Source organism: Carassius auratus, chromosome 28 (assembly GCF_003368295.1).
Source record: "Carassius auratus strain Wakin chromosome 28, ASM336829v1, whole genome shotgun sequence".
Classification (NCBI taxonomy): domain Eukaryota; kingdom Metazoa; phylum Chordata; class Actinopteri; order Cypriniformes; family Cyprinidae; genus Carassius; species Carassius auratus.
The window spans coordinates 6,266,455-6,279,165 of NC_039270.1; the positions used below are offsets into that span (position 1 = coordinate 6,266,455).

At 36.2% G+C, this 12,711-nt stretch overlaps 1 protein-coding gene across 1 annotated transcript; it reads right to left on the reverse strand.

Annotated features, from left to right (window-relative positions):
* Positions 1-1,712: 1,712 nt before the first annotated feature.
* Positions 1,713-12,440, reverse strand: si:ch73-364h19.1 (uncharacterized). The gene is made up of 5 exons (XM_026207420.1): positions 12,140-12,440; positions 11,139-11,248; positions 4,745-4,843; positions 4,326-4,496; positions 1,713-2,654 (listed from the first exon to the last, which is right to left on the reverse strand). Exons 1-5 carry the CDS (start codon positions 12,213-12,215, stop codon positions 2,484-2,486), a joined length of 627 nt encoding a protein of 208 aa, XP_026063205.1. The 5' UTR covers positions 12,216-12,440; the 3' UTR covers positions 1,713-2,483.
* Positions 12,441-12,711: the final 271 nt, after the last annotated feature.

Genomic DNA, 12,711 nt, shown 5'->3' on the forward strand with positions numbered 1-12,711 from the left:
GGAGCAACATGAGGGTGAGTAATTAATGACAGAATTAAAAATTTTGGGTGAACTAACCCCTTTAAGATTTGAAGAATTGCATAGTCAATGCAATTAAGCACACAAGGGTTACTAACAGTGAGTAACTTGCTAAACTTGCTAAGTAACTACTAAAAAAAAACTTTCACTGAAATAAAGGACAAATTCACATCTGTTCGTGTGTTCATTGTGCAAAGAATGATGTCAGAATCAACAAGGGTGAAGATGTTGGAAATCAAGCACTGTTCACTTCTGTTCCAGACTCTTACATTGATTGCCATTGTGTTTTAACAGGAAGTCTTACATGAAGAAAGCAAGTGTGTTGTGTCCAGAATCCCCTTAAAGAGCCAATTCAGTGTGATTAGCATCACTCGCTGAGCTGAGATCTAATGAAGATGAATCCGCTGTCTTCTTCTGACTGACGTGTGTCATTCACTCTGTATTGTGTGTGTGTGTGTGTGGAGATTCAGGCTCCAGCTGTGCTGCTGCTGTGGACAGAAGACAAGCCTCTGTGGTGCCTCTCATTAGGACATCACTGAAGACAATCAAGACTCTACAGGAGCTGAAGAGTTAGGCTTTAAACTGCTTCCAGGCATTCACAGCTCATTTGGTTGCAGGTAACTAAACAGGAATAAAGGGTCATCTGTTTCTAGTTAGGAGAGTGAAAGTTGCTACTTCCTGAAGTGACCACTAGAAGACACAATTTCACTACAATTCTTCAGGATCCAGACGAAAGCTGTTGGTCTCTAGGCCAAATGTTTTAAACATTGTTTTAGAAAAGAGTATCTTCTGCTCACTAGTGCTGCATTAAAAAAAATAGATATGATAGAAACAGTAATATTGCTAAATATTATTACAAATTGAAATTAATTGTTTTCTATGGGAATATATGTTAAGATGTGATTTATTCCTGTGCTGTAAAACTCAATATTCAGCATCATCCCTCCAGTCTTTACTGCAAACCCATCTTTCAGAAATCATTATTAATGCCACTCAACAAATGTTAGTTATTGTTGGGAATGTTTCCCTTTTATATTTTTATGGAAAACATGATGCATTAAGTATTTTTTTGATAAATAGAGTTCAATATATATATATATATATATATATATATATATATATATATATATATATATATATATATATATATATATATATATATTTTTTTTTTTTTTATTTTTTTTTTTATAGAAAATTGTTACAATATGCATCTGTATTTACTTTGATCAACTGAATGCATCTTTTAGTGATCTTTTAATCAACACTCAGTTTTGTTAGACATGTGAATCCCATGTGGGTTAATCATTGAGTGGATCTCCTGTTGATTCATGGTCAATAAAGTCTAACATGCTAAATATATAAAATAGTAACAGGTAAGATATTATTGCAGTTTCATTTAGCCGTGACTATATTAGAGCGCAGCACAACCTCTCAAATCTGGTTTATTCTTGTGCCCTAGGGAAAATATATCTCATGTAGTTTTTGAAAGATGCAAATGCGTGTTCAGAGGGAAATGAGGACACCTGTGACCTCAAACTTGTTACACATCAAACTGCTTTCAAGCCATTTGAATTTGAATGCACACGTATCTGAAATCATATGCTCTGAGTAGAGTATTGACAGTAAAGGGAAGAAACCGAGGAAAATCCGATGATTCAGTGTGACCCAATCTCAGAAGAAACAAGTCCAAGTCTAGTATTACTTCTGCAAACTGTACATTTAACATCTTTATTCACAGTGATACAATCGAGCGCATTCATAAAAGGTTATTTAAAAAAAAGAGAGATTCAACAAATAGAATCGCAGCAAAGTATCATTTGGTCCGACAAGGAACATGTACACAAAAAAAAATGAGCAGTTTGTTTAAAAACAGGATTGAATTAAAACTCGTCTGCCTAAAATAGTGATACAATTTCCCCGTAATGTACAAAAACATGGCTTCAAATCTTCATTATTTGTGTGCTTTAGGTCAGTACAGTACACCAGCTGCTACTTTGGTTTTAGATGAACTTCAACATGAAATCAAGATAGACTTTATTTATGGTTATAATAGATGTCACTAGTGTTATTTTTCATAAATGGATGTTATTCCCCCCCCAAAAAGAAAAAACAACAACATTTTTTTTAATCAAAATGAAATCAACATTCCCCACTTATGTATAAATGTAATAATATCATGGGACGTGATGTAATGTTGAGGCTTGGAAATATCTACAATCCTTATAGTTCTATAAAGTAGAAGTTTCATGTCATTTTTTAACAGCGACAGAACTTAAACTCTTGCATATTCTTGTTCTTCTCTTCCCTTTTTCCAGTAGTGATGCAACATCCTCCTCCTCTCGTCTTGTGCTTGTGCAAGTTATTGCATAGGTCAAGTCCGTCCCTATTTCGGTGTCTTTTGCAAGCAGAGCGGCTGCTCGTCAGGCTAGTGACAGCTCAACAGCTGCCGATCGTGTTCTTGTGCTTTAATTAACAGTGTGACTGGGGTCCTGTGAGTCTGTGATTTGAGGTAGATCTTCATATGCAGGTAAATCTGTGTCTGGGACTGTAAGCTCCTCCGCGGGTGCCAGGATGTCAAACGGGACATCAATGCCCTGGACGGACTCACGAATGCTCTCCTCATATGTGGGAGGCGGCTGTGTAAAAGAAAAACAAGAACAGAGATAAAGCTTGACTTATAACACCACAAATCAACAGCTTGCACTAGAAAAATACCTCAGGCGCACTCCTCCATTTTGCATATCACTTTTGTGTGTGTTTAATCAAAATGTCGGTTTAGTTATTATTTGTGGCAGGACTCCTCTAATCTCCTAAAGGAATGGTTTACTCAGATATGTGTATTTGCTGAAAGTACTCAGATTGAAAATACTCAGGCAATACAAGATGTAGATGTGTGTTTCTTCAGAACAGGTTTGGAGAAATGTAGTGGATCCTCTGCAGTGAATGGGTGCCGTCAGAATGACAATCCAAACAGCTGATTAAATATGTGTTTCAGTTTTCTCTTGTAAACTGTGTTTGAGAATATTTCTCTCCTGATGCAGACAAGATGCCTTTTTACTGGAGAACCAAATATTATTCATAAGGGACTCGTATTCTCGAAAGATACAATGGTTAGAAGTTAAACACTTTCACTGTGTGTTGAAATTATGTGGTGTGGATTATGGTGTGGATCTCATTCTGACGGCACCCGTTCACTTCCACTTCCAGGATCCTTTGCTGAGAAAGTGATGTAATGATACATTTCTACAAATCTGTTCTGATGAAAAAACAAACTCATCTACATCTTAGACGGCTTGAGGCGGAGTATACATTTCCAGCACATTTTTATTTTCGGGTGAACTATCCCTTTAAGCAAACCTATCATGTGTTCCCGGGGAATCGAACCCACAACCTTTTCTATTTCTTGAGAACATCTTCAGTAGAAAACATAAAAATCTAGTTTCCTCGTATGCTTCTATTATTATTTATTTAACATTGATAATGCTTATCAAGTGAATATATTCCCAAAGAGAAAGACCTCTGCACTACGTTAATTCACAATACAGAGCTCGACATTTATTTAAACAAATTTAGTTGGCGATATCACTTTGCAGAAACTTCCTCTAGCCATTTTTTTCTCTCTTTGGTTCTTCTTTCTCATAAGCTTTGAGCTCGGCGTCTGCCCTTTAGGCTTCTAAAAAAAACCAGCCATTTTAAAGCAGACAACACCGCGGCGCCCAGCTGGAGAAGCAGCTAATTAAGCTCAATAATAGGGTTAATGAGTGAACGATCCCCCCAGTGAATCCTGGGAGTAAAGGAGAGGACAGACGGACAATGAGCCGTATTCTCCACTAATGTTTACCTTTGGAAATAGACCGCTTTATAATGTTTGATGTGCATCAATTCCCATTAGCGTGTGTACTCATGCGTTTTCCTGGCGCTAAGTCAACATCGCAGGGCCTTGAAGCGCTCGCAGCAGCGCAGGTGAGGTCTGTGTGGCAGTGAATGTGTCCGCTTCTCAGATACGATCATGTTACGGAACAGAAAACTGTGGGTCATTCATATTAAAACTCTATTGTTATTATATTCAGTCAGACTGCAGCTGCTGAGAGACGACACTGTTATCATAGCAGGGTTTTAGCAGAGTGACATCTGAGAGCTTCGAGTGGATGATGCCAATGTGTTTTCATCGTAACAATTGTGTGTTCATATTTGAATACATGCATAAGTGTATGTTTTGAGAAGTCATCATCCATTTTTCAGTAAAGCCATTAACTTCATCTAGTCAAACAAGGTCATGAAAGCTGCATGAACAAAAACTGTCTGACCTCTGTCTCGACTGATCCGCTCAGGCCGAAGCGGTCGGCTATCATCATGTGGATCTGCCGCTGGCGGTCTTTCTTGCGGACGCTCTCGTACGAGGGCAGACGAGGAAGAGGAGGCTCCAGCGGGGAAAGGTAGTAGCTGCTCGGCACACCGATCAGGAACAACGAGCCCGACTGGCAAACACAAGCACAAACAAAACATGACTATTTCTAGAACGTTTCCCCCTCGTGTTGTTTCAAACCTGTATGTACTGTTCTTATCATCTAGAACATATATAGAAGAGAAGTAGAAAACCTTTCCTTTCAGTAAAAGTGTTTTGATGCCTATTGGTCATACAGCTCTATAACAACATGAAGATGAGTAAATGAAGGTGGATATGATTATGGGTGAAGGATGCAGATTTAAATAGGTTTGCTCTTACCCGTGCATTCACGTTATCAAGACCGCTGTCATGTGTTTGCTCCACATCAGAAGAAGCTACAAGAGTCTGTCTGCTGTTGTAGTACTGAGGAGGAGATTCCTGTTCAGTCGAGAGATAAAAAAATCAGGTTGATATCATCAATGATCATTCATTACACAACCATTCAAAAGTTTGTGAACCCTCTTTATATATATATTCCATTGGCCTCAAATTGTTTGGTCATACTGTAATTTAAAATGCATGGACACCATTGCATCAGCTGACAATGTTTTTGTCAAAAATCTGCTGCTTTACACTATATGCACTTGATTTGACATGTTAACATGTAGTGGAAATGTATTCAGACACGTTCAGTTGTCCTTTCCGGAGCGGAGCCACCAGCAGAGTAGTTACAATGTTTACATACTGATTACATGTCAAAGCATCACCAATCATAGTTTAGCGGCTCACACCCTCTTCTTTGTTTGCGTAATGTCTCTCCTCCTCTTCCTACATCTGCAATGGCCGAGCCAGACCTCTGGATGGTCATAAATTATGTTGCTAAAGAGATGGACCACCAAGTAACTTCCTCCCCTCCCATGCAGGACTAGATTAGGCAGGCGGACCCGCGTGAGGCCGAGGAATTCCTCCAGCTCAGCCGGACACTCTGTGATTACCCCACACCTAAATAGAAGGCTTTGTGTCCCGGGACAATACAGCGTCTTACTGCGTCATCAGGGCCCTGGGTAACAAACCCCACACTGGCGTTTTAAAGGTCTGCCTCTGTTTTGCACCCTTGTTTCTGCAGGTACTAGTAAACGAGTGCACTCCATTTAATAGCCCACATGTCACCGGGACACTGCTACGAGTCACATCAGGCCAAAACATGCAGAGAAGGGTTAACCAGGGCAGAGTGACAAAACTTCAAAGCACGGTCAAAATTACAAGAAAAAAAAAGAAGAAATTAGATTTTGGACAAAGAGAGCGGGCTCCAATGTCTTTGTCCAAAATATAATTTCTTTATTTATTTTTGTCTATAACACGCTTTGACGTTTTCTTAACATTTTAAGACATATTTTATGTTTTTTTTTTACTTTTTTAACACATTTTTTACCCAAATTTTCTACCATTACTTTGATATGTCTGAACATTTTATATTTGAGTTATCAATATCCATTATTGCCTTAGTATCTCATTAAATTATTTTGTGAATTTTTGTTTTGGCCATTTAAAAGTTAACTTTAAAGTACACTTTAAATCTTTGTTTTGAATAATTATTTTGTTGACTAACATGCTAAAGCACACATAAAGTACTTGATTACACTTTTATTTTTATTTAAATATTTCAAATGTACTAAATAAAAACTTCATCGTTACAAATGTTTAATCAAAAATGTATTTAAATACACAACAGGAGCATTTCAATAGAAATGACATTATTTTAATTTACCACAATTCCTTGTGAGTTCATTCTGCAGTTTACTTTAACCACAATAGGCTCAATAACTTTTATAATTATTTCATATATAGTATCATATTTTCTATATAAAGATGTATAAGTCCTACTGTACTTAAGTGTGTCCAAAAACACTCTTAACTTAAACGAAGTGGATGTAATATTAATTTAAGCTGTATTACAACTTGCAATTAGTCTGCAATAAAGTGTCCAAAAACATTACACTCAGTTTACACTTTTATAATTTAAAAGTATATTGTGTCTGTAATATATATTCTAAAGCGTACTTCTTTTTCACAAGGGATGGATACATTTCTATTTAATAAATATTTGATTTATGATAAAATATCCATAGACATATTTATTATTCCACTTGAATAAATGTACAACATTTTTATGACAATCGTTAAAAATCCCCCCCCCAAAAAATCTCCTTGTTACTCATGTTACATGCATATACTATTTATAACAAATTATGTATAATTGCATGCAAGTAACCTAAAGTCAAACCCTAATTCTGATTCATAACCTAACCATGTAGTTAACTAATATTCCTCAGTACTTAAATGTAAAATTACACTGTAATAAGAACACCTTAAAATAAAGTGTAACCAAAAAGTGTCCTGTTAAAGGTGAAAAATGCCCCTGACAATCATTTAGGCAAGTATCATCCCTCTATTATAAAGCTCGGACCCAAATCTGTGACGCTGGTGAGGACTTGAACACAAGCTCTGACGTCACTCACGGTGACGTGTCTTGACCTTTCCCAGCACCCCTCCCATTCGGGACTCTGGGAGACACGTTTAGTAAATGTGAGGTCAGGGGTCACCTTCCCTCGCTGCTTCGCACTTTCAACAGTCTCGGAGTCCCCCCCGAAAAGAGAGACGTCCTTTTGTTTACTCCTCTGATTCAGGCAGTGTGAAAAAGCAAAAGCGTGTAAAATCAGTCCTGAAGTCGGGGGAGGACCTCATCAACAGTGTGCCTTTTTCAGTGCCTGACTGAAAGTAAAACCTTTGTCTCCTCTGATCCCCCACCGAAACACAGCTTCTAATGATCAGATGGAGAAGACTCTTCAGGAAGAGGACATATTTGTGACCCTGGAGCACAAAACCTTCTTAAGTCCAGGGGTATATTTGTAGCAATAGCCAACAATGCATTGTATTAGTCAAAATTAGCAATTTCTCTTGTAAACCAAAAATCATTAGGATATTGAGTAAAGATCATGTTCCATTAATGTGTAAACTCCCTACCGTAAATATATCATAACTAAATTATTGATAAGTAATATGTATTGCTATGAACTTCATTTGGATAACTTTAAAGGCAATTTTCTCAAAATCAATTTTTTTTTTTAACCCTCAGATTCCAGATTTTCAAATATATCAACGGAAAGCTTATTTATTCAGCTTTCAGATGATGTATAAATCTCAATAATAAAAAAAAAACTGACCTTTATGACTGGTTTTGGGTCACATAGATGTCTCAAAATGATTTAAGTTTCTATTATAGCAAGTAAGTTAGTTTATTAAATGCCATGCAACATTAGAATTTTACCATGTTAACTTGATCTCATCTTCTTCAACACTTTTAAAATAAAAAAATAGTTTTTTCACAGTGATGCCAAAAAAAGAACCATTTTGGTTCCCCAAATATGAACCATTTTTTAGGGTCAAGAACATAAGAAAAATCCATAGAACCTTTTGTGTAATGGAAAGTTTCCACGGATTTTAACAAATAGCCTTTATTTTTAAGAGTAAATAGTATTTGAGTATTTGAGATTATTTTATCCATTTAATTATTCGCAGGAAAATCCTAATCGACTTCTCCAATCATGCAGTCCACATGGACTCCTCGTTAGCTCACATTCAAGTTAAACCAGCATTTATTTGATTTTTCTGTTTCACTCGGATATATGTCATTATATGAAAAAAAAGTAATGTCGCTAATTCTGTTTCTTCGCCAAAGGGGTTAGTTCACCCAAAAATTTATATTCTGTGATTAATAACTCATTTTGTTCCAAACCCGTGAGATCTCCTTTTAAATTGAGATATTTTGGATGAAATCCGAGAGCTTTCTGACACATTCAAGATCCAGAAACATATTGAATACATTGTTTAAAAAAGTAAATATGTGACATCGGTGGTTCAACCGGAATTTTACGAAGCTACAAGAATAATTTTGTGCACAAAGAAAACTAAAATAACGATTTTATTCAACAATTTCTTCCCTTCCGTGTCAGTCTTCGATGCACACTCAAGTACCACGACGCATGCGTGTGATCCTGCTGCGGTTTTGAAATTGTTGAATAAAGTTATGTATGTTTGAAAAAAAAAACAAAGACTGGGAGAGTCATCTGGAACTTAACGATAGTGACACTGAAGTCATGGTTTTCTATGTAAACTAGTAAAATTGGTAATTTCAGTAAACTGATCTTTGCTAGCGTGTGCATGTCAGGATGCATCAGGTGTGTTTGATCTGAAATCCGCCCGGTTTCAATATGGTGGCCACTCCTAAAACTTTTCTTGTGTGCATGTGGTCAAACAGAGGCTGATATCATCACAGACCTCTTCTGTGCCTCATTTAACCAGTACCTCACATCTGTCTTCACCACAGTTTAACTATAACAGTTTTTGCATTTCCTCTTTGTGGGAGGAAGAATGTGGAGGCAGTTTCCCTGTGTTGCCAAGATAAGGTGAAACTGCTCTCAGAGGGGAACGGTTAAGGTTGAAAGTGAACAGGAAAAGGAAATGGATGAGATATAACTTGAGGGTAAGGCACAAAGTGTGAGGGTGCTGCTTTACGACCAGAACACAGCAGATAAACGCAGCGCTCTCAGTCTAATCTAACATCTGCTTTCACGACCCACGTCCTGAGAACTGGACACATTAGGGGAGAAACGCTCTGACACTCTCCACTGAAACGTCCATATAAATGTGTATTTCGTCATTTTTTTGCTGATTCAATAATACGTTCAGCTACCAATAACAGCTTCAAACTCTCAAAACCCGTTTACCAAACTTTGACATGTTTAAATTTGTGGTGTCGGATGATTATTCGCGATTAATCACATCCAAAGTCAAAGTTTTTAAAACTTGTACTTTGTTTACATAAGTGTATACTGTGTGTTATGCATTTATAAAAACACAGACATACAGTATATATTTAAGAAACATATGTAACATTTATGTTACGAGTTAATATGTAATTAATTAAGGAATTAATAATAAATAATAATAAATTAATTAATAACTGTAGTTGGATTACTTTTCCCATGAAAAAGTAAGGGGTTACAGTTACTTCTGATGTAATTACATTAAATACTGTATGGAACTCATCGTGCATTTAACATCAGAATGTAACATGATATCAAAATATGTTTTTAATGTAACCTTTTGCCTTTAAATACTTTTAAAAATGCAATTTTGTTTTATTTATTTTTTAGTTGCAAGTCTATTGTTCAACTGCTTGTGGTTGATAAGGGATTTAGAAAGTGATTAATAATAAGCAACGCAATACTTTTTAGAGCAAGTAATCTAAATACATGTAATTAATAGCTAGTAATTAATTACATTTTAGAGCAACTTTCCTAACACTGCTTGCAGATAATATATGAATGAAATGAGTAACCACTAAAGTGAACATGATACACTTTTTGTAAAGTGCCATTTTATTAAAAATGTAGTTTATTAAATTACATACAAATATGTCAAAAGAACAAAGTTCTACCTAAGTAGGTCAAAAAGCACTCTAAAGTCAAAAGTATCAACGATTACGTTTAATTTCACTTAACATGCAGTTAAGTGTCTGAAAACTTTACATTCAGTTCACATATTAGTATATCCTTTAAAAGTGTCTTATTTCCATAATAGGTTCTCTTTTTAAAAGTGTGCAAGAGCAGACATCTTCACACTGGAGTTTTACTCCTGTTTAATATCTGATTACTGTGTAACTTTCCGTGGGCGCTGGTGACTGTCATAGTCAGGGGAACGGTCACACTGTTTAGTTCTCCTCTCTAACAGAACCGAATGTTTAGATGCTTCACAGAACCGACTTGCATGCATCTGGACACTTCTGCTCTTCAGGTTTAGATGCCTGATACTGTTTCTCTTCTTACAGTTGTCTAAAACTGGTATTAGTTTTTGGTCCCGAGTTCCCGAATCCTTGATAACTTCTTGCTTGCGTTGCTTATGATCATCTGTTTTGCTCGCGATCATAGCTGACGTTAACAATACAAGCTCCCCGTGCGCTGAGTCACAGTGTTTGGCACAGCACATGATAAAGCTCTTGAAAGTTTAGCACAGTTAGGAAAAAAGATAATATGTAATCTCTGTTTGTGTGTGAGTGTACCAAACATTGATAACTCAGATGCTAGGAGACGTTCTTCATTTGCAAAATGATCAAACTAGGGCACATGTACAGTAACACTTTAACTGCATTTGATACTTTCTGTCTACCTTTATGGAAAAGAAGCGCACGCAGTTGCATTGAACTTGTACAGCAGTTCACGGCAAGTGTATTTTTAAATAACTTGCAGATAATATATTAATGAAATAAAAGTGTACCTAAAGAGAGATGCTTTCGTGACAGTGTCTCACGATATACTTAAGTATAGTTTTTAATTGTAACACTTTAACTATATTTTTTTACCTTGCTTGGTAAACAGCAAAAAAATGTATAATTGAATGTCTCATTAGAAAGGAAAATCACAGATGATATCTCATTAATGTCTTAATTCTCCCTCATAAGCAGTAATGAAGACTTGCACACTGTGAACATCAATATGAACTTAAGCATTTCCCATTGCTCCAAGACCCAAGAGTCACTATCATTTCAAAAGCCATCAATTGTCTCATTTATGTCTTTTTAGGAGAAACATCTGAGGCAGGGCTGATCCTTAATGAGACTTAACTGAGAACTGGAGATCTTGAAGAATGGAAGTATGAAGTACGAAAGTCTTACCATGTCAGTACGAGATTCCTGAAGAGCCCTCATTTTGCAGCAGAGAGGAACCTTCCGGTACAGGATCAACAGCAGCACCACGATCATGAAGAAAAACACCAGACAACAAACTGAAAAAGACCACAGACAACACTCATCGCTCAGATCTGTAACCTCGAGATTTGGAAATTTAGGCACTATTTATATTTCTGTATAACACTAATTTCAGAGAAAGCATACTAAGATCATATACTGTAAATATATATATATATATATATATATATATATATATATATATAAAGAAGTAACTTTTTCTAATCAGGGATACATTTATTTGAACAAAAATACAGAAAAAAATTAAAATTGTGAATTATTATTTTTATTATTATTGCACATTTTAATAACTGTATTTTATTTGAATGTACTTTAAAATAACATTTATTCCTGTGATGCAAATCTGAGTCAGCATCATTACTGGGGTCTTCAGCATCACATGATCCTTCAGAAATCATTCTGATTCATTATCAATGTTGGAAACAGTTGTGCTGCTTCATTTTATTTATTTATTTACAACCTGTGATACTTTTGTCAGGATTCTCAGATTAAATAAAAAGTAAAAAACAAACAAACAGCATCTTCCAAACAGAGAACTTTTCTAACAATATGTCCTTACTATCACTTTTTACACACTTTTTTTTATTCAGCAAGCATTTGTTTTTTATAATGTTATATATATATATGCACACACTCAGTTTACACATTTTCCAAATATTGTTATTAGGATTAAAGATGACTCTCTATCTCTGTATTAATAGAAAACTTTAAGACCTTGTATTGTAATTTATACGGTTTATTAATTTTAAAATAAGATAATACTACCTGTAAAACAAAACTAATTGTTATTATTATTATTATTATTATTATTTTACATCATCGCCACATTATTAGTCAGCTTAAGACACTGAAGATGAGTTTTTGGGAGATACGATATCTATTTGTAATAACAACAGGTTGGTACTCACATGCCCCCACGACGACGGTCCTCTGGTCCGCGGAGGAGCTCGCGGAGGGGACTTTTGGGGACACAGTGCTGGACATCTCTGATAAACACAGCTGTTCTTCCGAGAGACCCAAGCTGCCTCAAAGCAAGTCACCAGAAGAGGAGTGTTTCTTTCTTTCTCTCCAGCCTCATTTCTAGAGTTGAGTGTGAGTTGAATCCCAGGACTTCTCCTGAGTGAGTGTTACTAAGCGTCAGTCACGACTCACATCCTGACCGGACTAGTCCTCGCGAGCCGAGCAGAGGAGACACTGTTGCCATCACCAAACACACCGATAGATCCCACTACGGCGAAGGCGAAGGCTCATGAATAGTAATGAGCTACGTGACTGGACGCTGCGGGAGGGTTGCTACGCGACGGTTGCATGGGTTAATTAATATTCATGAGTGTAGCCTTCATCGTACTAGGATTCGTTCGTTTCGTGGTCAGGAACATGTGAAATAGACTAAAATACAGTTGTGATTTGTTGATGTGCTAGCAGGGAAATATATAAATAAACATAATATATTTTTAAATAAAATAATAATAAATAAAAT

Bases quoted from the DNA above. Each gene is read 5' to 3' on its own strand.
- si:ch73-364h19.1 (XM_026207420.1), bottom strand. From the start codon at position 12,215: ATGTCCAGCACTGTGTCCCCAAAAGTCCCCTCCGCGAGCTCCTCCGCG. The intron at 4,497-4,744 runs GTAAGAGCAAAC...TGTGTTTGCCAG, and splicing joins TTGATAACGTGAATGCACGG to TCGGGCTCGTTGTTCCTGAT. The intron at 2,655-4,325 runs GTCAGACAGTTT...TCTTTTACACAG, and splicing joins GCGGATCAGTCGAGACAGAG to CCGCCTCCCACATATGAGGA.